Raw genomic sequence first — 27,250 nt, 5'->3', positions numbered from 1 at the left:
AAGGAGAGCTGAAGGTTTTAATGCCAAACATCTCTCTCTCAGCAGTTGGTATGTTTGCTGGCTCTGCTGGGCTATTTACTGGGCTTAAAGCATTAATGATTTTGTGGACACATAGCACTGTGACAGGTACAGCTCTTACCCAGTTCTCTCCTGTATGTGTTGTGAATTTCAAATAAGAAAATTCACCAAACTCAGTCAAGCTGTTCAGTCCTTGTCAGTATATTGATTTAAGTGAATATTTAAAACTCCCAGAAGACAGTTACATGCTTCCAAAGGGACTCTTACAATTGATGTTAAAGAATTGGAAAGAAAAACAAAATAAGAGAGTCTGAAACTTGATAATCCAATAGTGATTTCTTCTAGCCCTGCTGCAGGTTGCCCATTAAATTTGAGCCGTGTAGTTATATCTAATATTGTCCTCCATAGCCTTGAATTTGCATTTGCTTTAATAGCTATGATGTAGTTCTGTCCCATGCACCAAAAAACCACAGAATAGGTGATAAATAACTCTGAGATGTCATTTCCACACTTACATTCTTTCTAGTTATTTAAATGAATACTAAAAATCATATTTATTTAAAAACCAGGCATAGCAAATGTGTATACTGAATTACATACCAGACTGTGTACCTGTGTCTATATATGCAATATAACCAGTCTGGAGATGATAGAAAATTTACTTTTTCCTTCTAATGAGAAATAAGGGGCAAGGCTGCGTAAGGCACTGTAAGTTTTCCTTGCAAATTATCCCAGCTAAAGGAATCCCAGCCCATGCATAACCAATTACACGGCAAGCTGAGGAGAAGGGGCAGGAACAGATATCCAACATGATTGGGACGACCGTCATCAAGCAAAAGCCAAGAGGGCTGGCAGTTTAGGCCTATTCGTCTGGATTTCCTTCTGTGAGCAACCAGAGGCTGCCAGAGACTACATTTAAGAGAAATAAATAAGAAAAGCAATGAGGTTCTGCAGCAGCCTCCCAGTGAGAGCAGCAGGGATAAACCCCACTCAGACAAAAGCCAGGTTATATTGAATTAGTTTACAGGACACAGTACCTGCACCCGGGCTCCCTTCCAGACTTCTGCTTCTCTGTCACCAGTCAGAGCCACATTTTATTTGGATGGTCCCATTAGGTGAAAGGGCTGTTGTGTAAGGTTTTATGTAATTCCTTCCTTTCTCAGAAGTTCCCAGTCCAGGGCGGTTTTGACACTTTCTTTTCATGGATATTCACAACTCTGTTCTCCCAGGGGATTTTGACAAGCCATAAACCCAAGGAATGATCTCCGAGTGCAGCCTGGTTCTTACCAAAGGACTCCCAACAAACTTTGCTTTACAGCTCCCTCTCTTGTTTTACTGCTCTCAGGATGCTGAATCACAAAATGTTGTTTTACTTACGGGCACTGCTGTAGCACCAGGCAGCTTTGCATAATGAATCTCAATACTTAAACACAATGATGCATAGATACACAACTAGATCAGAGGGGAGCTTTACAGTTATGTGTCACAATCTCTGCTTCTTGGCTGAAGGGAAGCAAACACAGTACTACAGAAATCCCGGGGAAGGCCACTGTCTCTCTTGGCATAAAACGCAGGAATAAGGACACCACTTGCAATTTAATTTCTTGCTTGACTGGATCACTTATTACATTTCTTTGTATTTTTGTATTTGTATATATTATTTATGGCATTTTAATTCTGAAATGTAGTCATAGCAATCCAGTTAGGATGCTACAAAAATACACCAACTCAGCAGTGAGTGATACAAACAATTGCATTCACATGTAAGTATAAGCAAGTGATGTTTATCTGCTTAGCACCACAATCTCACATTGTTTTTGAGTTAGGATTCTCTCTGTGAGAAAAATAAGGCAGAAATCATCTCCTTTTAAGAGTGTCAGGTAAATAAATAGGTGTTGAAGGCTGCATCCAGATAAGCACCTATAAGCCTGGATATTTCCCTATATTACATGTAGAAGTCAGACTCCAACTCTCATAAGCACATACTTAGGAAAAAAAACAAACCACCAACCCATGTTTAGGGCAGGGAGTGGTCTAAATTATAATTTTTAAATGCATAATAGCCATTTATTTATTTAAATCAGCATTTTAAAATGGAAATGGAATAAAGAACTAAAATACAAGTCTCCAAGAGGCTACTTGAAGATTTTTTTAAGTCAAGAATGCATTTTACCTCCTTCCTATCCTCAAAGGTGTGATGTTTCAGCCCTGTGCCTCAGTTATTCACATCCCCTCAGCAAAAGGCAAACAGAGGTGTGACATTTCATGAACACATGATAATTCATGTACAAATACTTGCTAGAATAAACACACAGGTTATTCTGTAATGTTAATTCTGCAGGGATCTCTAAGCCACCTTGTGACTTCATACATCTTTGAGCTAATTTAGAGGTGAACAAAAATTTGGGTACTGAAGGATATCATGTGGATCTCTGATATTCTCTAGATAAGTATAAGGCTATAAAACAGCACAAGCACTATGAACATCTATGTACAGTTAATACAAAGGTTTGGTTTTTTCCCTCAAATTAAGACGTAGGCTGAAAAATGTTCTTGATTCAGCCCCACAATTCAGTGCAAAGTTCCTAGTGAGAAATGCAGAACTACTGCTAATTTATTTAATCCTTTTTCATGCTTAGGTGCACACAAGCACATAAGAGCCCAGGAAGAGGACAGCACTCATGGATATTACCTCTTTCACCGATGTGAAAGGCATCTCGCATTCTGGCTTGTCCACTGAGCTCATCCCTGCCAGCGATGAGCGCTCCCCTTTGGTCAGGGATGCCCCACATAATAAAACACTGCAAGCCAAATTGCAGATGCTGCAAACATGCTGACAGAGCACCTGAATTTTAGCAAGACTTTGTAATTGATAGGCAAATCACACCCCTAGAGAGAGAAGATGGTCCGTCTCTGTTAAGGGACTGTAGGCATGTATGGTTTTCCACCCTGTTAGAAATTAAATTGTCTGAGCAGGGTTTTATGCTGATTATATAGTGTTAGTCTCAGTCCAGCGTTGCTCTGTTTCATTAGAGAAGTTTCTTCAAAGCCCTTGGTGGATGACACTAGCACATACATTTTGTTTGCTGTGAGAAGAGGCCTGCACATTGCTCCGTCAGTTGATCAGTAATGTGTTTTAAAGCAAATTTGTCAGGCTGATGCCAAGGCACAAAGACCAGATTGTCCTGACTTATATTGTCACTGTAAATTGAGGATGCTCTCCATGGCTCTTCCCTATCCTAAAGAAGGTTTCGAAAAAGCTCAGGTTAGCTCCCCCCAACTATTTGTGCTTCCAGAGCTGGGAGTATTTTTGACAATGGGACTTTTACTAACCTTTGGAAACAAAAATCAAGCAGTTTCAGCTTACATAAGCCCCAACAGCATGAACCACTGCTGACTGTACCAGCCTTTGTGAGACCACAGCCTGCACAGATTTGTGCCTTAGCAGCAGCAGCAGCAGCTGAGTTCCAGTTATTCCAGGGACAGGACGCAGCACAGTAGCCATGCACCTGCAGAAGCCCATTTTTCTTAAAATACCCCCAAATTCAGACACCTTCATTTACAAACACCTGTACTACCTCCTACAACGTTTAATGCCATCCTAATTTTTCCATTCTTCACATTACTTTTGTAGAACACAGAATATGCAGAGACTGGTGCTGGATACGATATGTGGCAAAGCAGAGGCTAACATCTGATGCACCATTTAGTCCAAAATCTGGATGTAGTCTTTGCTAAATGCCTGTCCCACAGCTGTTTGTAATGGAGCAACTAACTTTATTTTTGTCTATGGTGATTTAAGAGTTTGTAAAGGGAAGAGTGAGTAATTTCAAAATATCAATCTTTGCTTCCTGCTTGACTTAGATTTTTTTTTTTTAGCTAGTATGGTTTGACGTTTGGGTTGGTTTTTTTTTTTCCCACTTACCTTCTGATACAGTTTTCCATCTGTCCCAAATACGCTGAGTACCATTCACAGCCAGAGTAGAGATCTGACCACGTTCTCCTCTGTTCTTCCAGTTATCAATCAGCTCTGTGCCCCAAAGACTTTGAAAGAGCAAAATCAGCGTCACCAGATCTTCGTTTGGGATTTCCAGACCCAGGCCTGGAAGTCTGCAGAACAGACTTTATGACAGATTTAATGCCCACACAGATGACATCCACTGTCATAGTCACTAATAATCCTGGCCAACGACAGGTTATGTTCTCTGCTATGCCAAAGGACTCTAGGAAACCACTTTAAGTGTGGGTTGAAAAGGAAAGTATATTGTATCAACAGAACATCTGCTTCCACACTGAAGTTGTTAAAAGACTTTTTAATTTCGAAATAAGTCAGCTAATTCTTCAGAGCATATATGTGCTCTGGCATTCAGCCTCCCACACCTGACAAGCATAGGTTAAAAGGCATTATCACTGTAAACAGCAAACAATTGTGCAGGCTAGAAGTAATCACACAATTTGTCACTTTAAAGCCCACTTGAAAACTAAAAGCTCCAGGTTTCCTATTACCGCATTATAAACAATTTACCATTTCTAGCTCACTGCTTCAGTTATCTCTCCTTCTCCACTCTGTGGTTCTTCTTTTGTGGCATGCAGGATGTGGTTTTCTTCCACCCTGTAAAATTAACCTTACAGAGAGAAAAAAAAAGAAAAAAAGTGAATTAACAAGTGTTGGATTGTCCTTGATCCAAATCTCAAGGTCAGATAAACATTAATGTCAGCACCAGAGAAGGTGTCCCTGCTGCCCTGGTTTGGGGAACAGGGGTGACAGTTGTCCCTTTCAGCAGCAAATCATTAGATTAGATCAGCTGTGTTGCAGCACCACAGCCAGAGATGTCAAAGCTGATCTTAAACTCTAGCAAAACAAGTGCCCCCTAATCTGATTCTAGCAGCTCCTCACTAGTAGATGGTTTGCTGATGTTTGCAGTTTCAGTTTGATCAGTCCCAGGTACCCCCAGAGAATCACAGGCTCAGTTTAAAAGCCCATCTGCAAGCCACCTTCTAGCCTCATTCTCTTTACCCAGCACTATTAATCTTTCCCCATCCTTAGTGTGTTAAAGCCAGGAATGTCTGCTTTTGTTGCTTTCTTACTTAATGCTCTTGTTAGTCTTCCCCTCTACTTCCATGGAAAATATTTTTTTATGTTCTCTTCTGGCCATTTCTTTTCATGGCACAAGGTAGATCATTTCAGATGGTTCAGTTCAGCCTGTTTTGGACGGCTTGCAAGCCTTGTATTGCCAGGTCAAGGATTGTCTGGAAATTGGGATTTACTCATTTTTTTGCATCCCAAAGCCCCTAAACCAGCCAACTAACCAGCCAGCCAGCCAGCAGTGAAATACTCCAAAAACCATCCAACCAACCAAAAAAAAAAAAAAGCAAATCCCAGAGTCTTTGTAAACCCCCATGGAGGGATTATCTACCTTGAGCAGACTGACAAGGACTGACAAGGGGCTACGCTTCAAAGCATAGCCACAGCAGCAGAGACGACTGCAAAAAATGCCCATCGAGCAGATGAAGTGCGTGGGTGATGTTTGCCCCGCTGAGCCGTGGGCTGCGAGGGCTGGGCCCCGGCACTAACCCACACCCCAGGAGCACGCAGGGACAATCACTGGGAGCGCACGGGGGCAATCCAGCAGCTCCACAAGGGCCCTCAGCAGCTCGTGTGTGCCCGGCGTGGGCTCACGGGGGTGCAGTGGGGGCAGAGAGTGGGTCTGTAGTTGGGGCTCGCATGTGCAGGCAGTGGGGAGCTCATGTGTGTAGGCAGTACACGTTCCCATGGGTTGCAAAGTGTGGCCCCAGGGATCTCTGTACTCCCCAGTCAGTGAGCAGTCCTTCCTCCCTTACTTTCTCATACACGCTGAAATGTAAGGTTATACACTTTTCTTAATCCTTAGGGTTATATAAGTTATCTCAAAGATCTCTCCTGCCACCATCCTGGACAGCCAAGAGATTTGCCTGCAGCTACTTTGGGCTATCATAGCCTGTAAATCCACAAATGCTTTAAGCTGCCCTGAGCCAGAAATGACACCCCCAGCCTTCCTTTACGCCGTGATGTCCCTTCACTTATGCAGGGACAACAGCCTCAACGGCCGTGCTGGGAACTGGAGTGGGGAACTGAGCTTCCCCCCCCCGCCCCTTCTTTTTCTGTTTTAGCTGTGACCCAGATTAGCTGTCCCTGTCATTCCGTGCCAGCTGATTGAGCAATTGCACCAAGGGTCGTGCTGGGGCGGAGGAATGGGTGGAGCAGCAGGAGGGAGCAGGCGGGCGCTCCCCTGGGCACACAGCTGGCTCCTGCAGGCCCAGGGTGACGAGAACTGCAGCCTTAGCTCTGTCTGCACCGCGCAGCTCAGCGCTGGGTCTTTCTGGGCATCCTGCTGGGACTACGTTCTCCTTGGTGACTGTGACCCTTCCGTCCTCTTTGGCAGATGCTCACACCTCGACAGAGTGGGTGTGTTGTGACATCCCTCCTGCTCCTCAGTCCTCCACGAGTGATAATGATTTGCGTCTCACACTGCCAGGCAAGGGTGACTGACCCTATAACCTCTCTCCTACTTGCAGTGCTCTTTGCTCCACAGCTCTTAATGATTCCTTTCTCTCTCCCAAAACTGTCACTGCCCCGCTGATTAGCATAAATAAGTTAAAACTCAGAGCAATTATTTCCAACCATCACTTATCTTGGAATTCAGGGCTTGTGTTTTAAAAATGGATTTGTGCTGAAAATGTGTCCATCTTCCCAACTTCAGCCATTGGCTTAATGAAATATGTTGCAGAAATCTTCTATCAGATCCTGGCTCATACAGAAAGTATTGAAAATTCAGCTCCTCTTCCTACCAGAAAAGGACATGGCCTTGCTTCTTTTGTGTAGATATCTTTTGGTCCTGCCATGATAAACCTCATCTTTCAAGGACACAAACATCAGAAGATGAACGCGCTCCTGCCCACAAGATGCTAGATTTAGAGAGGCAAGAGGATTTAGGTGAGCACTTTACTGATCTGGTTCTACATATAAAGCGTGCTTACCTCCCCAGTCACCTTGCAGACTGGTTGAGGAGGTGAAAAGTAGGCTAGAAAGTTTGTGGTGTTACAGAGCTGTCCCTTGGGAGTGCAGAGGGCAGTCACTCTGAACGCTGGAGCAGGAATGACTCTAGGATGTGATGGCAGCGTGCCACCACAGAGCACATGGCACAAGGCTTCTCCTTTCCTGCATGAAAGCCAGGGGTTATATGTACGTTCTTAAAAAGTAGGGAAGGATCCAGGGCTATCACTGTAGGTATCAGCATGATGCCATCATCACTTGTCTTGAATTTCCTCCCCACCTTGCTTTCTTCCTAATGTTATTGATGGTCAGTTGTTCCAGATTAGGTTGTGTAAAATCTGCGGCTGTGCTTTTCTGTATGTTTTTGACTGTGGGGAATGTGAAAGCTTTTCTCACAGCTTGGACAGCATCTATTGTGGAGGATCTCTGGCTGTGGCTTCAGGTGATAGGTAACACGGTGTCCTGTGCTTCAGTTATCTTGAACGCCAGACAGATTCATTCAATTTGTGTCTGTTTGGGGAGTCTGGATAAGCAGAGAGAGTAATTCCAGATCAGAAGGTGAATGTTTCTAGTTTCATAGCTGTTCAGATATAAAACATTACAGATAGCAATTTACACTTTCCTACAACCCTGACACAGCTGTTTGCCTCGTGGGATGATTCATTTACACTTAAGAGAAAAAATAGTGGCAAGAGCGACTCTTCCCCCAGATCCTTTATATTCTTTGCTGCAGATTTCAACAGGCCTGTTACCTACCCTGAGTGCTGAACGACTGGCTAAAAGCATTTTTTTGCTTCAAAGAACATAAAGTGAAGCAATTAATCCACTTCCTTCAGGAACCCTCTGCAGTGCCACCCTGCTTCCCCTGCCAGACTCCCTGTTACTGCACCCAGGGGTTCCTTAGAAAGCAGTTCAGACACTTTCATGATGGTATGCCAACTCCTCGTTCAAATGCACAGAAGATCCATTCCGCCTCTGGGCTCAGGATGCAAATAACCGTCCTTAACTCAGCAGCAATTACCCTTGAGAAGACTGCCCCAAAAATGACCCGTTAATCCTCATGTTGTAAAGATGGGCAGGCTAGCTAATTTTTTGGTAACCGGAGAAATGTGTGTGAAGTTGCATCGCTGCCTGCAAGGCTGGGAGAAAGAAGAGTCATAATTAAGAATAGAAGGAAAAAAGAGAGGTACAGAGATCTGGGCACTGATCCTGAATCAGGGCTCTGCAGTATTAGCACACACTACTAGTAAGACAAAGCAAGCCTACAAGGATACTTCAAATTGAATGTTTCAAAAGCATTTATTATTATTTATGCAGTTGGCAACGATTTGATAATTGCAAAATAATTCACCAAAGTGTAATCAACACATGCACTACATTTCCCGTGGCACTATAAATCCAAATTTCACTATAAATCCAAATCCAAATTCTACTGAAGCATGGACCTTGAGATTTAGAGCTGATTTCTGTACTGTACATGATGGCTATCACTGTATGAGGTTCTCCCTCGACCTTGACCAAAAGGCAGACCACTGCTTTGATGGAGCTTGGCAGCATTTTAACAGCCTCCCACAGAACGCAAACCTGGCGAGGCATTTGGGGGTTGTATACTCTATTACATGTAGTATCTGTGTTTGATTTGGGCTGAGCAAGGAGCACAACTACAGCCACAGTAAGAAAAGAGTTCACTGTATTTTGAACATGTTAGAAAGCATTTTGGACTACCTGCAGAAGCAGGCTTCTTTCTGCCTTTCACACAGGAGGATTTCATAACAAGATCTACAGATGCCTAATGCTTGGAGAGCAAAATGCTCTGAACTTACTCAGGGGATATAACTGAGTAAGAAAAAATATGGGGGTGGGGGCAGTGGGGTGTGAAACAAGGGATGCGACTAAGTAAGCCAGAAGCGACAGCAAACTGCAGTAGCTGAGGGACAATAGCTGGTATAGCCTGTTGACTCAGAAAGACCCAGGTCCCAAGCAGTGCTCTGAAATAAAAGTCTTCCACCTTTTTCCAGGGTCCCTGAGCAAGGCTCTCTGTGGCTGAGTGCCCTCTGTTGTGCATACAGCACTGCACGTGTGTGAGATGATACATTTAGAACTGGTTTTTTTCTCTCAGAAAACCAACTGCATGTTGCTACTTGGTTTGTAAAATTAGCTCCTGTGACTGAATAAACTACTAATTTCTGACTTTTAACAAAGCAAGCACAGAAAGTAGAAAGCTCTTGTTCTGTCAATAGGTGAAGAAAACTGGAGGACTGTAGAAATGTTGGATATTCTGTTTAACCAGAAACTTAACAATCTCTATAACTTTAATAGGGTGTAGGAGAGAGCACGGTAGCTAAGTTCCTAATTATGATCACCTTTAAATTGTCAAATCTCAGAGATCTCATTACACCTGGTAAGGAATTTAATTATTCTAGAGACTTCAAAGTGAGTAGGTTTACAAAATTGCTCAGCAGTATGTCTTATTTGTGTTTTATTCATAATAGTTCAGAAGTCATCTCAAGGCATCTACCTCTCCAAAATGGGTATGCATGTATTCTGTGTACATCACGCTGTGCTCCCATGCTTTAGTATGTGGTGAGAAGAATGGCTTATTTGGCTCATTAACAGCTGTACTGAGTACGTAGTACATGCACATACCATCCATGAATCTGTTGTTTTGAGGTAAACAGAAGTCTGGCAAGCATGCACTATGATTTTTTTTTGATGGGGAGGAATGCTGAATTTTGGTTTGCATTTTATTTGCAATACAATGACAACTTTTTTTTTTTTGCAGAAATTCATTGATACATTCCATGTGCAAAAATACCTGAGATTTTTGTCAAAGCACGCGCGCGTGTGTATATATTTTTATTGATACTGGGGAAGACAAATGAGAGTTTGCACACACTTGATAGGGTGAGGAAGAGGAGAAAAATGAAGTGGAAAATGTTTTATATTAATGGCCAAAACTGCAATCTGCAATCCCTTTTGGAATTACCATTGCAGATACAGCATCTAGGAGACTCTTCATATTGTGTCCACCTTGATAAGGCCAATGTTTCCGTGAGAAAAAAGAAGCATATACGGTGAAATCACATATAATGAAAGGTAGCGACTATTCAGCTAGAGCTAAAAATTGAAAAAAAGGAAACATCGAGGAAAGCAGATTACGGGAATAAGAGACACAGGGAAAAAGCAGGAGCTGAGTATGTATTAAAAACTCCGCCAACAAAATGGTGATACTTTTGTAAATAAGATGCGAAAGGCAGATGTTCCTTTTTCACCATTTCACCCTGTGTTGAGAATACCAGGGGAGAAGAGACACTGACAGCTAAATGCACAGCAGCCCTTGCCATCTGGTACGTAAAGTGCATCAGGGCTCAGCGGAGGAAGCAGGGACAAACACCATGAGAACCTATTTTAAACGAAACCGTGCAGGAGCCAAGGAGAAACCTGTGTGCAAGTCGAGGTGACTGACCCAATGAGCAAGAGGAGAAAAAATGGGAAAGCCCCCAGTGACTCTTAGGTGTAGGTGAGGGACAGGCACCCTATTGAGTGGTATAGCCACCATGTGTGCACATGTGTATAACCACTCACTGGGTGTCTTTTTCTTTTCAATCTTCAGGAAGAGGCAGCCAGAGTTCTCGCCCACCAGCCAGTGTCCGTCGGCACATGTGCAGCTTTGAAAAATCCCACACTGCAGTGAATGTGTAAGAGAAGCTGCATGACAAAGAGTGGTTTTACCCCTTGCTTTCTCTTTCTCATTGGTTTATCATGTCTAATGATGGGACAAATGTGGTGCATGCCATTAAAGATGGGAAATTTGCTTATGTCCCCTGTTTTGCACAATGCCTTAATCTGATTGTCCAGATGTGATGAAGAGGACACGGAATAATTTTTTTGCAGCTTTTGCTTTTTTTTAAAGCCTTCAATTTTATTTGTAAATGCCTACAACTTTGCAAATACATCCTTTTTTTGTACTAATTTTATCTTCTTTTTCCATTTAGCCAACATTTTTTCCTTTTTTACAGTTTTGCATGGAGATGACATTATCCTGCGTGCTTGAAACAACAATCTAGTGGCTGTGTCACAGCAAGACACCTTTGCTGTGCACAGCTCTTGCTCACTGTGCTTGTTAGTGAACTGCAGCTGCAGAGCCAGCAGAGGGAACACAGGAAACACTGGTTTGGTGGGATTCCCAGAACAGGGAAATCATGAGCAGGCGCATGTAAAGAAACCCAGCAGAGTCTGACCTAGGAACAAACAGTTGCCCTAAAGTATCTTTAAAGAATAGCAGAGAATTTTTTCCTGTTATAATTTCTGAAAGATGTTCACATTCGGCATATTCTGCATTCAGTGAACCATAGCAAAGTTCAGCTCTTCAGAAACAAAAAGTGCAAATACTGCCCTCTCTGAGCAAACACAAACCCGGCGGAGAAAACATGCTAACTGTTGCAGAAACAGAAAGGCCTCGCCTCATTTCTTCCAGGACAGATTTATGCTCGTTTCCATCTGATAAACCGCAGATGTGAAACAGTCCTGCTCCCCGCCGCAGGGAAGGTCGTGCAGTGACTAGGTGGAAAGCTGCCTGCGATCCACTGATGCAGCATTTTGGGCAGCACCGTCTCGCTACGGCCAGAGACGCTGTTCAGCTCCTCTAATCAGCGACAAAGCATCCTGGCTCTGTACGTGCCTCTGACAGTCTATGCTATTTGTGGCCAGGTAGCAGCGATGTTAATTCAATCAAATCTGCCCCTCTGATTTGCAGATCAGAAGAAATACATACCCTGCATTATAAATTTAGAGCAATAATGATGGTTTTACAGGGCCTGTACAGCAACCAGATTTGCCACCCTGAAAGGCAAACTTTACAAAGCCAGTGTAAGGAGTAGAACGAACATTTTGTTATTAGCTTCCAGTTCAACAACAATACGCCCTTCTTTTCTGATCTGAAACAAGTGCTGTGGATTCCCAGGGCACAGATCGCCAATTGTCTGGAAAGACCGATGATGCAATGGTAGTCCAACACAGGCATACCAGGAGGAGGCAAAGAAAGGTGAATGCAACAACAGATTATAGTTGAAAAGCATGGGCACAAGCTGTAAAACTGAGCACAGGGAAGGCTGAACCTCCTGCTTTTTGCATGACAACATTTGGGAATTTTATTTTTTTTTCAGTTTGGAAAAAAAAAAAAAATTCCTCATTCACATAAGGTCCTGAGAAACACCTCTAGTAGGACTCCAAACTGGTCAATGGGACTACAAATGCTTGTGGTAGCTGCACAGATAAAAAAGACTTTAAAAAGCATCAGAGCTTTTCAGACCTGCTGGGCATGAAAGTTGCTATTTTGCCTTCTCCCTCCTCATCCCTGCCCCTCAGGCTTCCCCCTCCCTCCAGCCAGGGCTGATGCTTTTGGAGGCCTGGCAGTGCTGCACTGTGGCCAGGGGAAGGGCACGTCCTCCATCAGCGACCGACTGCCCGCGCTCCCTGTGGCCACGCCACCCAGGCTGAGCAGTAGGATGTGTCCGTCCTATCACCAGATGCCCATCGCCACTGCCTGGCCTCATGCCTGAGTCTCAGCCACCAGAACTGCAGCATTTTGCGAGTCTGGATTTTCCTGTGGAAGCCTTGCTTTCTCACCCCAAGGTGCTAGAAATCACCACGGGTGCTATGGTTTCCTTCGCCTTCCAGTTGCAAACAAATAGATGTAGGGACTTGAAACTCTCTTGCATTTTGATATACACAATACTTAGCATTGATCATTGTGCTAATGTTGATCTTCATTCTCCGTGTGATCCTGGAGGTGGCCAGAAATGCAGAATTGTGAACACAGAGAATAATAAAAATTTATTATCAAAATAAGAAAAAAACCCCAGAAACATCAGCTTTGAGTTTCAGGGCTCTTTTCTTCTGAAGCCGCACATTCGTTACCATGGAAACTTTCAGATCCACCCAGAAAACCCACAGGCTTTACTAGCTGCTTTATCTACTGCGGCATATTAGGGAGAGCTGTATATTACAAACGAGGGGCCTCATGACTAAGCTTCCTGTGGCAACTGGGTTAAGTTTGCACTCAAAATGCTGGCATGTTAAGGCAAGTCCGATGGCTCTTCAAGCACTGTTTTAACTGTTGGGAGTTTAGTTAATTTTCAAGTATATTAGAGAATCTGACAAGTTATAGTGGGAGAAGGACCTCATTGACTGCTACCTCTGCAAGGGCTGCACACTTTTTGGCACCAAATATCCAAAGCAACAGGCTTTTACCAGTTCATTAGGAATTTATTCCTGCTCTGATACAGCTATTGACTAGGAAATATTCTGGATTTTCAGTATAAATTTTCCCTTTTGTAATTTCATCTAGGGCTCTCAGTTGTGCATCTATATGCTACGTGGAATACCTTCCAGCCTTGATGCTAATAATGCCTTTCAGATGTTTGAAATCAAGCTGCATATATTCACCTATTTTAGCTTTCTCTCACGCGCTCTCTTCTCTGTCCGTGATGGGTTTTTTTGTTGCTATTCTGTATACGGCATCCAGTTTGTCAATACCTTTCTGGTAAAAATCATGGTGCCCCAAATCATTTTCCATCAGAACCACAGAGGATTACAGAAAGCAAGGAAAAACCTCCAACTGTCTTAATTACTGTTAAACTGCATTCATATGAAAGACCTTCTAATCTCTGTACCATGGTGTGGTGCTTTTGAGTGGGGAACACAGAATTCACGGGCTGGTTTTGTGGCCTTATTATATTCAAAAGTCATTAATTAGTGTTTCTTATTCAACAGCAGCTCAAGATATTTTTCAATAGTATTTCGTTTGATGCAATGTTTTTGAAAGGTTGTTGATCTTCACAGCCTTCCAGCCCTACACACTATTTTGTCTTAGCTGCACCCACCTACACTTTTCCTAAATTCATTTCATTCTATCATTTTCTTCCTATGTTCCTAAGCTTTCCAGGTCCCTTTGCTCAACACATTGTAATTTTCAGTTTTGAGATTCTATTAGCTGTGCTCTTCTTCGAGCCTGTCTGAATAAATGCTTCAGTTCAGGTATTGTCATTGGCTGCACTGTCGTATGCGTTTATTCAAACGTGCAGCATGAGAGACATCTTCAGATAATACAAATGTGCTTCTCCATTGATATCAGAGGATCTATGATGATTTACACCACGCTTTTTCTGTGCACTAACTTTAAAATCCTTTTAAAAAATTATAAAGATGATCCAGTAGGATGTATTCATTCTGAATATTTAGTGGGGTTTACGTATTAATAATAACAAAACAAACATTCAAATTTTTTTCACTAGTAAGAGCGCTTTTTAATTTCACTTTGATTTGCAGGTTTCTGATCTTCATTTCTTGAACACTGAAAGAATTTGCCTGCTATTTGGGACAAACTGTTTATTATCCTGAACTTTGTGTTATCTATTAGAACAAGTTGTTTGCTCCAAGCAACACATTAGTAGCTATTTGATATTTTTTTCCAAAATACTTAATGAAGAGTTTATGAGCTGCAACGCTAATTTGCACTTTTGAGGACACTTTTGTAATGTCAAAGCCAACAGATCACAAGCAGTTTGCAAACTCTGCAAATCTATGTCTCCAAATTATTTGTAGTAACTTATTTTTACTCAGTTTGTTATAACAAAACACACTGGTGAACCAAAAGTTTCTTCACTAATAATTAGAGCACCTCTCTCTCCACACCCCCCACAAATTTACAGTTGTATAAACATGCTTATGTACATATACATAATTATTAAGTCCAAAGTGAATAAATCTATTTATTTAGGGATATTTGGCTATATCTCAACTGCTGGATTTGGGAGTACTTCCCTGCCCCAGAACCAGGTATGAGCCTAACAGCAACCCAGTTGCATGGTAGCACGAGTGTAAAGTGTCAGTCCCCACTTCTGGCTCCTGCTGTCCCTGTCTGGGTGACCAGGGCATAGAGGCGGGGGGGAGCTGGCACCCTCTGATCCTGCCCCAGGGGTCTGAGCCCAACCTGGGGATGGCAACCAGGATCACGTCACAGCATATTCTGGCTAGACATAGCTACTGCATCCATGTTACAGTCTGTATACTATTAACATTTCAATTAAAAAAAAAAAAATCAGCAAAAAATCAGTTATCAATAGGGTTGATGTACATCAGAAAGCTTACATGTAGCTCAGATCAAAGTAATGTTTAACTTTTGCAGCAGAATCACTAATGAAGGAAATAACTAGGTTAGATTTAGTTGACATAAGCCAGTGGCAAGACGGAGGGTTGGAAAGGTGGCTCTGGGCTTGTGCCCACAACAACAACCCCAAGTCTCATCAGGTTCTGCCCCTGCGAGACAGCTTGACAGCATTAAGTTTCCCTGTATTTTGTGTAGCAGTTTCCATCAAACATTTAAAGCAGCTCTCTAATTTACATAGAACATTGTGTCCCATGCCCAAGGCAATTTTGTCCTAAAAAAAAAGGAGGGGAGGGACAAGGAAAAGTTAGTTTAGTAATTTCAGTTTCCAGGAATACAAGTGGGAGTTTGAACTTTGCTCTAATTACACATCACCACAGAAAACATTGGAGTCACACTGTGAGAACTGTTATAAGGTCCTCTTATCACTGAGAGATTACAGTGTAAATGAAAGAAGGCTGAAATCGGTTTGTGATCCTTTTTTTTTAGGTGATATAAACTGATGCTTATCAGGCAAAAAACCTGAGCATACACCAGGTAGGGACTGTGGTCGACGATGGCTCCCTCACTCTTGTGTGAGCCACAGAGAGGTTAAACCTGGGTTAGTAGAGATGAGTCCCTGAAAGCAATGCTCCAAAAATTAGGCGTGCAGGAACATGCTAACCAGCGTGGCCTGCTCTGCTAATGCGTGGCAGGGCTGACTGCTGCAGCTCCGAGAGGAGGCTCCTGTTAGGCACGGGGAGGTATCACTACCCTGGATTAAAACCAGTTCACTCCATTAATCAAATTTCGTGCCCCAGTGGCCTTCCTGAAATAGAGACAATAATGGAAGAGACCCCAGGGACACCAGCAAAGCACCTGCAATGTGCTGCAGTGCAGGTACTAGCCTTAAATTTTAAGCTTGTTAGCTTTGGCCCTGGGAACGGGCAGGTCACAGCGGGACAGAGCTTTGCTCAGGCTCATTACTGCTTCTTACGTGACTGCAGGGTTGGAGAAAGCTCATGGAGGGCTCACTGCCTTTCTGTGGGCAGGGCAGAAATTCCTTCCCTCGGAAGGCATCCATCAGCACCTGCTTTTTGGGCTGGAAAAGGTTTTGTCCAATGCACAGCTTTTGGATGGGGCCTTCCCCTCGCTCTGCTTCCCTGCTGTCTCCGAAGGCTGCCCATCTCTGCATAAGTGCACAGGGACGGGGACAGTGTGTGCTGCTTTCTGGAGCTCACTTGTCAGGTGGCCAGGAATGGTGCCCCGCTCTGTAAAGGTGGGAGCATCACTTGTTGACTGAGCAGTACCCAGCCCTGACCTCGTCTGGCTGCTGCTAAGACAGTTCAGGGTTTGGTTTGGACCTAATTTTTGCTGACAAAGTTGATAGGCCTTCTCGGATTGCATTTAATGTTCATTGTTAAGATTTTAGCTTCATAGAAGGGACTGCTAGGTTATCCCAATGCTTCCTACTGTCTGTGGCATTTCAAACCTACAAGGAGGTAGGTTTGGCCAAAGCATCAGTCTGACAATGAAACAAAGGGAACATATATCACTTCTCCTATAACCTCTTCCACTGGTTAATTACCATTGCTGCTTTTAAAAAAACCCAGCCTTATATTATAAATCTGTGCTCCAAATCTTGTCTAAGACCACCAGGCCTGACCCAAATGATGGCATCCCTCATCTCAGCAAACTTAAGATGTTCCCTCAGCTCATGGCCACTTGGAGAAGATAACAGAATAGGAAGAAGGGGAATGTCCCTTATTCTGGTCCTTATTCTTTTTTAACTGGAGGGGCTCTTTCTCAAGCACTTTGCCTGACTACATCTCCAGGTGTTTCACTCTGGCAATGACAAGCACTACATCAGATGAGCAGCCATTTCCCAACATGTTGGTTCCTAAAGTTAACCTCATCAGAGCACATATCACTCTGTTTAACCATCTCATGTGCTATCAATGAGGGATTGCTATGCATAAAATGTTCAAGGCAAAAAAGACAAAGGTTCAGGCACACAGAACTGAAAGTTAATCTGATTCTCTATGCTCTGGACCTCAGGCTCTATCTTTGCTGGTGAAAGGATGAGAGAGCTGCACAGACTAGATTACCTTAGACCCCTGGAGCAATCATCTTCCACCTCAGGAGCATTCAGCCTCTAAGGTGTAAAGAAACCTTTTCTGTCCAGTGTCTGAAGTAAGACAACTTCAGGACCCTGCAGTGTGGGGAGGAACCACCTGTTGTGATGTGCTCAGACTCAAGATTGCTCCAGGGAAGCCAACAAGGTCAGATCCCCCAGGCACTGGCAGGAGCAGGACTCTGTTCTTGGCCTGTGACTGGACTTGAGTCTGAGGCACTCCTAGTCACAAGCAGGAGCAGGATTTTAGGCAGCTGGGGATACCTAACAATGAACAGTGAGCCATCTAACAAGCTGTAGGCATGTCCTACAGCTGGGCAGGGGTATTTTGGACCACAGACTCGGATTTGGGTACATCAATTCTTTTAAACACTTTCTGCAAGTAACTATGAAGGTCTGAAGTTGTTTTCCAGCTTGTTCAGTGTCTATGATCATCACCTGAAAGTATCTGAAAATGACTGCCCCAGAGTCATGCAGAGATCACGTTGTAAAGATCAATGCATGTATTACTAACAACATTTTGAATTACCAAAAATAGTGACGGATCTGCTCGTGGAACTCATAAAAATTAACACAAGAAATATACTTACATCTATTCCCCAAAAATATAAAAACCCTAGACAAAGCTGTGGTGAAAACTGAGAAACAGCAGCTAAATTCAATGTATGTCCTTGCCTATAAAGCAAAAGTAAGCCCATCTTACATGTTGATAGGATATCCAAGAACCTGTCTGAACATTTAGGCTAGATGCAAGGGCTTGAAGAAATAGTACTATAAGTGTTACCTGGGTATACACAATTTATATATACAAATCTTAAGATCCCTTGAGACTCCAAGGGGTTCACTTCCAGGCAGTAAGTGTGAAGTCTAAATCGTATGGGAAATTGTATAAAGGAGAGAGAAAGTTAGGAAAGGCAAATAAATACATGATGGACGCGATATGACATGGGTAAACATCCTGTTGATAAAAGCGGGAAAACACCAGTTAGTCCCACCTCATCACTGTGCAATCGAACATCACGTTTTCAATACCTCAACTGTAATCTGGTTTGGTGCCCTCTCCTGCCTTTCTGTGGAAAAATCATCCCTTCTCCCATTATACCAGGCAGATTATTTTGATCTTGACCTTCTCCGACGGATGCTTCCTTCAAAAAAGGTGGTGACAATCACTTAGCAAATGGTGACCATGCATCCCACTTGCAGTCAGGATGTCATCATCACTTTGCACAAGTGAGTTGACTCCTATCTCGCCAAGACCCAGTTCAGGTCTGAGCTTTTCCAGTCCCATCTTTGCTTTTTGTCTAAATGTCCCATCTTTGCTTTTTGTCTAAATGTCAATTAATGCCATTCAAGATGGCTGCTCTTTGTCCCAGGATAGAGTGAGGTTTTTTGCATGTTAATTGTTAACTCTGCCCGAATGTGTCAATCTCGGTGTGATTCCCTACCAGCCGTCCAGCAAGACAGAGCCCAGGTATTTCTTTGAGTCTTGTGACTCCGTCTCAAACGTGACTCATTAACAGGCTAACGGTGCACGGACACAGCGAGGAGAGCAGGTCGAGGGAAAGAGCTGGAACGAGAGACTGAGGAGAACAGTGACAGAAAAGAGACATTTCCCACACTGACCCCACGGAGAGCCACTGCAGCTCTAAAGCTGTTTGTCCCAAGGCCATTGGAGTCATGAGCAGTAAGGCCTGGCAAGCAGAGGCAAGGCGCTTCAGCGGCACCAGCTTTCCCTGTAGAGCGAGTCAGTAACAGACAAATCCTGATTCGATGGTTCGTTCACATTCGGGTATTGCAGTCCCAGCGCAGTTTGATTTAAGTATGGCCGTTGACTTGGGCTCGATTAAGTACATTATGGAGAGTGCTACAGGAGAAAGAAGTCAGAAGAGCAGAATTTGAGAGTGAGGGGGAGGAAAATGAACTGAATAGGAGGAAGATCTGAAGACAGAGGTAGTGAGTTCCTTAAAATAGCAATGCTTGCCTTCGATGTAAAATACAAAATCCTGGGAACAAAATGAGATAGAGACTAAACAGATGGTGTGAGGAGGGATTCAAAAGTGACATGATGCACCAGAGCTAGATATGAAGAAGTAAATGATGCAGAAGTGGACTTCGTATAAGAGACAGCAGATAATCATCATGTGTTTTTCAGAAAAGCCCTTTGCAGTATTTGTAAGCTGTAACATCAGCAAAATACAATATGAAAGTACTTGACTTATTTTCCTCTCTACAAGAAGAGACTTGTTTTGAAGTCAAAGCAGACAAAATGGGTTTCTGTGTGAAGAGTTTGTAGATCTTGGTATGTTAAAATATTACTTTAAAAATCTTTCATGTCCAACAGTTACATTAATTTGTTTGTCTCTATAGCACTTCAAAAAAATGTCATACTACGGCTCATTTTGGTCGAAATGGGAATGCTTCTAAACCTCCATTCTTATCATGTCATTGATCACTATAATATAGAGGTTTTATTCTTCCGCTGCGAACTTGGCATTTTTTCCCTCTAGGTTAAATAAAGCTCTAAATCCAAACAGCTCCAGGTCCTACCAACTACATGCTTTGGGGAGTTATGAATTTTTTAGATTGGCCCGATCTTGTGAGCCAGTTCCCACAGAGGTGGTGAGTCACAGGTCCAGCGTTTGGAGTCCGGAGCTGGAGATGAACTTCCCAGCTTGGATCCATCTCAAGTTCTTTTTTTTCTCCAGGAATATTTACTGCTCAGCAGAAAAGTGCCACATTGTAATGTACATTTCTTTTCCGTTTTGCCAGATTTACAACATTATCTCTGTTGTACCAGTTTCTTCCAGCTATCACAAAGTCAGTCAATATTTTTTTTACAAAATTCAACTGGTAATTATTTACTCCCCAAAAAAGAGAAGCGCAGGAGTCTGAGCGAGGAAAAGCAAAATACTCAGAACAATATTGCAGGCTGTATGTAAGGGAAGCAATGTCCCCTGGTGTGTGCAGTAGCAGGAGGCAACGCTGCTGTGCCAGCCTCCCACCCAGATTGCCTCCCACCTGCACTGCGATCACAGGGACTGAAATTTAATCCTTTGTTTACTTCTGCCCCCTGAGGGATAAAACCCTGAGATAAGGCTTCTTTGCATAAATCATCTCAGAATTTCTCTCTGGTTTCCACCCAGGTGATGTATATCATAATTTGTAAATGATCCTGACCTGCAATTAAACAATTGCTTGGTCCTTTTAAGCACCACTCAGCTCCCTGTCCCACCAATTCCTAATGAGATACCACTCTTCTTCGAGTGCTGCTCCCTGCAAAGGTACAGGGAAATGCAAAAAGCCCACTACAATTCCTCAGGGACAGACCTGACCCCCAGACCCTCGCTCAGCGAAACAGCCCGGCGTTTTGGTGGGATCCTGCCCGTGTGCGGAGTCGGAGGGTTCGACTCGGCACGATCATGTCGCTGCTTGTTCCTCCACCCACACAAACCAACTGTTTTCAATCCCAGTATTTTATCATGGTTTGTAAATAGTAGTTGCTTGGGAAGAAGTGCGTTTGCCTCCTACCTCATGGAGGCCCTGGGAGTCCTTAATTTCTGTAATAGCTAATCTGCTCCCAAGTGCAAAGGGGGGCCAGGGAATAAAAAGGAAAAGCGGGGTTAGTAACAATTCCTCTCTCTACCCAGAGTGCCAAAGGCTAAGGCTGTGGGTTGTTTTTTTCCAACAGTTTGGAAATATTTCCTATAAGCTGTAAATCAGGCTTAATTAAAGCTCTTCCTGTGACTTTTTTCCTCGCTTTTTTCTTGCCCCCTGCAAGGTGGGGTGAGCAAAGCTAGATACAAAATGACATAGTTAGAGTCCTGGAAACATCGCCAGCCCTCCCAGAGCCCTCCCTGTGGGCTAGGCTTTCCAGGCTGGCTGCAGGGTGGGTAACCAGCAGGGAGTAACTGCCTTCGGGTGAAAATCACGGTAATTGCTGCTGTTAAAAGACACTGTTGTTTCCTTCTGTAGTATTTCCAGGATGACACGAAGAACTGGAGGGGGGAGGCTTATTAATGAGGCAAAGCAATCAGTATTTTTGTAGGCTTGTTTATTATACTGCCTGTGTCTGCGTAATGTAAATGCAAATAAACCCATCTTTATTTTATTCATAGTTCTAATGGAAAGTCTGTGTCATGGTCTGAACCAGGTGGAAGACAAGCTCCCAAGGGGGAACACATGTGGCACAGACTGTCAGTGCATGTGAAGAGCCAGGAGACAGGGTGCAATCAGACAGCGGTGATCAAACCCCTCACTAAAAGCTACCATGGCCAAAGCAAGAGCCTGACTTTTACCGACATCAGCAGTAAGACTCTGTACAATGTGGTGGAGGAAGAAGATAGAGAGCCCGTTCGCCTCAACCAGCCCAGCAGCCCCTCCATGGTGGTGCACAGGCGGGTGGCAACGACCCCCCCGCTGCAGGCCACGGCGGAGGAGACCCACCTCTTCTTGCCCGAGCAGCCCCCCAAGACCCTGCCCCTGCAGCCGCGATCTCTCATGGACCAGCTGCAAGGAGTGGTCAACAAGTTTGCCACCGGCATCCCCGACTTCAACGCCGTCCTCCCTGCACCCAGCCTGGGGAATGGCGTGCGGCCCCCCTACCAGCCCCCCCCGCCGCAGCAGCCGTCCCTGCCGCCTCTCCAGGTGGCCGCCTTCAGTGAGGAGCCCCTGTCTCCCCCGGCCGAGGAAGCGGAGAGCGAGAAGCTGAAGCTTATTCAGGGATACATCTACGAGAAGAACCCAGAGGAGGAGGAGGATGAGGAGCCGGCGACCAGCAAACTGACTCTGGAAGACTCTCCAGCGCTAACACCCCCATCCCCTTTCCGGGATTCGGTGGCTTCGGGCAGCTCCGTGCCCAGCTCCCCCGTCTCGGAGTCGGTGCTCTGCACCCCCCCAGATGTGACCTATGCCTCTGTCATCCTGAGAGATTATAAGCAAAGCTCATCCACCCTGTAGACGCTGCAAGAGACAAGACGAGAAGGACTTTGGCAGCTGCCTGCTGGGAGGTCCTGAGGAGACAAGTCTCCCAGGGCTGGGGGAAGAGAGAGAGCAAAGTCACATATGACAGGGCAAAAACTTCATCCTGCACTTAAATAAATAAAAGGAAAGAAAAAGAAAAAAAAATTCCATTCTGAGGGCTCAAAATTCTCTAGCTGTTAAAAATAAAAACACTGTACTTTGAGACAATGATAGGAAACCGTAACAAAGCACAAACCCAAGAGACAACTTCTATAGCAAAAAAATGAATAAACACAGGAAAAAAAAAATAAAAATCACACTTAGTCACACCCTCTCTTTGCAATGCTTGAAAAGGACTCTGGGAAGTGTGACCTGGAGAAGTCATTAGCACATCTCACGACTGCTGTCTGTCTGCTACGGAAGCAACACACCCAGGAGCTGGAAGGGCAGAGTGTGGTCAGAAGGAACGCAGCTACTTGTATATGAGACATATATGCATAAATATTTTTTCCTGGTTTCTGTAGGTGGTATAACTGCGTGATGCGTTTGGGGGAGAGGAGCTGAGATAATGTGAAAGCACATGGCTCTTACTGACTTTTGTCTGAACAATTTGTTCTTCATGCTAGGCTGCTTTTTGGGGGATCTGGGCTTTTTTTAAAACACTGATTGTGAATGGAGCTAGAAATATGATTAAGACTCAAGAGGTTTCTGAAGAAAGCCCTTGCCGTAGTACTTGTAATATGATAAGGACTTAGAAAAACTGCCCTTTTGTATAAGATTGCAAACCATGTGGCTCAACTGTTACACAACATTTCCTGTAGCAGAACAGTATTTATTGACTGACTTTTCATAATATAACATATTTACCATGTGATTACATCATTCTTTTGTGTTACTTTGGAATCAAATACATTGGAAAATAAATAGCTGTATACTTTGAGCAACAACTACTACTCTGAAAGAAAGGCAGTCCCATACTGGGGGTTACAGAGTCAGCCTCAAAGCAAGAGAGTGAGCGTACGGTTGTGTTTCTGTATGCGTGTGTACAGTATGTGTGAAGTGTAATGTCCAATAACTACCACTGGCAGATTGTCGTATATACTATGAATATTTTTATGTTTAAATCATGTTTTATATCGCATTGTTACAAATATTCAATAGATCTTTGGAAGTTTATATGCTGTGCTAACAATTTTTTTTTCATATACAAGCTGAGACAATTGTTACCCTTATAATAGGGTGCTTTATTTTGCAGATATTTTATGAAGTAAACATATGGTATTAATAACCAGTGCATTGAAAACTTGTTATTTTACATGTTTGAAGCAAGTGTGGTTAACAAAAAACAAAACAAAAAAAAAAACACAAAAAGAAAACAGTCTGGTTTAGAAATCTTGCACATGCCAGTACAGAGGCAAGACAGGAAAAGTAATTAACCTATTTTGTTGCTTCAGATAATTTAAAATAAAATCATGTCCATACAGGAAATTTCATCAGTGCTTAATGTGTGCATAAATTCCCAGGGTTTGTTATAAACAGTTCTTTGAATCTCTTTATGATGTTTAGTTGTCTGTTCTTTTCATACGCTTTCACTTCTATTCAATATACAATATTGTATCTTAAAGATCACTTCTAGGCAGCTGTAGTTCTGTCACTCATTCCTCCTCCTCTGTCCTTCATGTGTTTCCTAGAGATGGGCCTAATCCAAAGCTCCCTAATGGCTGGTATGTTCAAAGTTCAGGTCTAATTGCTATGGCTTGAACTTAATTATACTTATTATTACCCTATTTATAAATGTGCGTATTATATACAGGACAGGATTTTAGCTGCTATGAACTTTTATTGTGCTGCTGAATTTAGCTGAGGATCTGTCCCACAGTTCTACACTTTATTTCCAAAGATATTTTTAAGGAGTCTCTTCATATTAATATAGTTGCAAAACCTGATTTTAACCATGCTTCCTGTGGATATTCTATCAGGGTTTTTCTGAATTCAGCATATTTCTACTCTTTTTCTTTCTTTTCACTTGAATTTTAAGAAGTCCTGCTGCCAGCCGTCAATGCTTCTCTGAAGATCCAAATCTCATTGTTTTGCTCTAATTATATAGTGGTGGTATTGGAAGGTTTGGCTGGTGCTCAAAACCAGATAGAGCCTTTTTGCTCATCCTCTTTTCATGATATTTGCTCCTTTCAACATGAGTAGTGGCCAGTTGCTGGCATTGTCCCCATGTGGAAAGCATGAAATGACTTTGCCTAAAGACACGGTGATGTCTTTGTCAGTAGATTGATGTCTCTATAATGAACTAAAGACACCTGAGGGTCAGTTGGTTGATTTTTGTCTGCTTGGGGCTTTTAGGGGGATTTTTTTTTTTTAGTTGTTTCTTGTTTTTAATGCTGATTATTCATTAAAGCAATGAGAAAAATGCCATATTTTCTTTGCTAATCACCACACTGGCAATGAATTCTATCTTCTTATAATCTTAGAATAAGATTTATTGTGCTGTTTCCAAAAACATCCATTGTCAGTAGCACAGAGCTGGTACTAGGAAGCCTTTGAAGAAATGAGACAGATAAGAACAAGAAACATAACAGGCTCTTACAGAAGGGATGTGGCAATGTGGCAAGGTACTATCATTTTCATCTCTCTTTTGAACATATTAAGCACTGATTTTATTACTGCAATGTAATTGTATCATGAGTAGGAGTTTTCTTGAAATTCAGTATATTAGCTTTTAGTTTGTAATTGTTAAAACCGGAAACATACACATACATAAATATATCTAAAGAGCAAGAACTCACCTTGTGTATGTAGTTGTATGAGCTATGAAGCTTCCTGTAAAAGTTCTTTCTTTTGGTCTGTCAAATGCTTGATGAAAACTGCTTTTTTGTCAAAATGATCTTGAAAATGCTGTAAAATAAATATTTTCTATTTATTATTTAAAAATAGAATGCCAAGATTTTTTGCTTCCTAAGTAGAAAATAGCCATGTCTAGTAATGAATTCTTCCAGGGCTTTTCAGCGTCATGTGAGAGAGATGGTGGGGTGCTCAAATGGAGGTAGGTATCAATCAGATTGTGGCATGTAGGTGAGATGGTGGAAGGTTGGAAGATTTTTGTTTAGGAAAAGAACCCCCAGCTTTTTGGCTTTCTGATAAAAATCGGGAGCACCGTAGGTATGCGTTTGGGCTGATATGTTGTAGAAGAGAATTCGATGGGAAATGATAGGAAATTTTGCTCCCCAATGACATGGGGAAACACCAGCCCTTCACTGGAAGTATTCCACGTGTTTGATTCTGAGATGTCAGCCTCTCCCATCAGGGAAACTCAAATACGCTTTCTTGACAGCATTTCTTGTCCACCCCTGATATCTTGTGCCTCTTTCCTTTACTACCTCTGTATAGAACAAAGTACCGGGATTCTCAAACGCTTGCTCTGCAACTCACACACACTGTGGCTTTTTGGTGACTCGTGAACTGCTGCGTGCCTCAGCTCGGGGCTCAGTAGGATGAGAGCATAAATGCTTTTTCTGGAGTACTGCTGACATTTTCAGACCCAAGTGGCACTAAACATAGAAAATCTAGCTCTTTTTCTCTTTACGCTTGCGAATAGGCTTGTTTCTAGTGGCTTCTTGGTTTGGATCTGGCCTTGCAGGAGCCCACGTCTGAGGAGTCAGTCCACCTACAACCACTGCGCTGCTGGAGTACAGAGAATGACATTTCATTCGGTGGTAAGTGCCAAAAGTTTAGTCTCTTTACTTGTAGAGGTTTTTGAGGGGTTTTTTTTCTTCTTTTTTTATTTTTTTATTTTTCAGTTAAAATCTAGGCAATCTATGTCTTAGTAAAGGTTCTGCTGATCAAGTGGACTCAGTTATAAAAACACCCTCGGGGTAACACAGCAGTTACTCCCTTCCAGAGTACCCAGTGCAGCGTTGCTGCCAGCACCGTTTTTGCAACCAGTTACTGTTTGTGGGACCCAGCCCAGAGCTTCCTATCCCGAGCCCCCTGCACATCCCAGCAGTCACCTGTGGCATTTGGGGATACCCTGTACAATGAACATGGGAATAAGTATGATGGTAACATCTGAGAATCATCTAAGAAATATTATAACAATTGTTAGCTTATCTCTAACTAGCTGCACATATGCTGTGCAAATGAATTAATTTTCAAATTGCTGTATTCACATAGGAGGCTAGTACTAATTGTTTCATGCATGACTTTCCAAACGGTCTGACTAGCATAACAAGCCCAGCAAGTCTTACCTTCTTTTTGATGCGGTTTCAGTTTTTGTATTGCTGTGCTTTGAGCTTCCGGCATGGATGAGGATCATTTCAGTTTAAGTCATTCTAGACCACATAAATATTTCGGTTCATATTCTTTTTCTCCCCCCCCCCCCCCCCCAATTTCTCCACATAAACATACAACAATATGAACATTACCAGAAAGAGCAGATTGGGCAAAATCTATATAAACAGACTCCAGTAGATATGAGCAAACAACAGTTGGTGGAAGTGCTAAAGGAAAATATGTAGAAGGCCAGATGCTCCAGCCTGTTAAAGCTGCTTTATTAGTCTCTAGATTTCCAGAGCAGTTCTTAATGTGCTTTAGTCTGACAAAGGAAAAGTCTACTCCGGTGCTATAGAGTCTTTTTAGAGTCCTTTGGCCCAAGCCTCAAGGGCAGATAATGTGACAGGTGGAAAGGGAATGGAGTTATACGCCTTCAGCTGCATTTCTCTAAGTCTAACCTAAGAAAAGGCATAACAAAATCCAAGGCTGGGGAGACACAAGTATGAAAACTTTAAATTAGAAATAAGCAAATCTGACTTGTCAAGATAGTTGAGCACTGCAGCAGATGGTTGGGAGATAGAAGCAAATTTTCTTTAAGTCTTCAAACCAGTGAAGAATTCACAGGGTAGATTTTTTAGACTTCTGCTGTGCAGGGGGTCAGATTAAATGATCATAATAT

The 27,250-nt window shown here is 42.9% G+C and overlaps 1 protein-coding gene across 7 annotated transcripts in view; it reads left to right on the top strand.

Annotated features, from left to right (window-relative positions):
- GRM1 (glutamate metabotropic receptor 1) overlaps nt 1–25,192 on the top strand; it is a 193,750-nt gene extending 168,558 nt beyond the window's left edge. For 3 of the 7 annotated variants that reach the window (XM_054822437.1, XM_054822439.1, XM_054822438.1), the window contains exon 9: nt 21,447–25,192. In XM_054822437.1, the coding sequence (XP_054678412.1) occupies nt 21,447–22,287 (841 nt within the window). In that variant the 3' untranslated portion in view covers nt 22,288–25,192. Of the gene's footprint in view, nt 1–9,543; nt 9,583–10,664; nt 10,750–21,446 lie in introns of all 7 variants that reach the window. The other 4 variants (XM_054822442.1, XM_054822440.1, XM_054822444.1 and 1 more) reach the window with 4 other exon arrangements.
- Nucleotides 25,193–27,250: the final 2,058 nt, after the last annotated feature.

This window comes from Grus americana, chromosome 3, assembly GCF_028858705.1.
Source record: "Grus americana isolate bGruAme1 chromosome 3, bGruAme1.mat, whole genome shotgun sequence".
In the NCBI taxonomy this organism is placed as follows: domain Eukaryota; kingdom Metazoa; phylum Chordata; class Aves; order Gruiformes; family Gruidae; genus Grus; species Grus americana.
The sequence above is the reverse complement of the archived record's forward strand: the minus strand, read 5'-3'. Positions and strand labels throughout refer to the sequence as shown.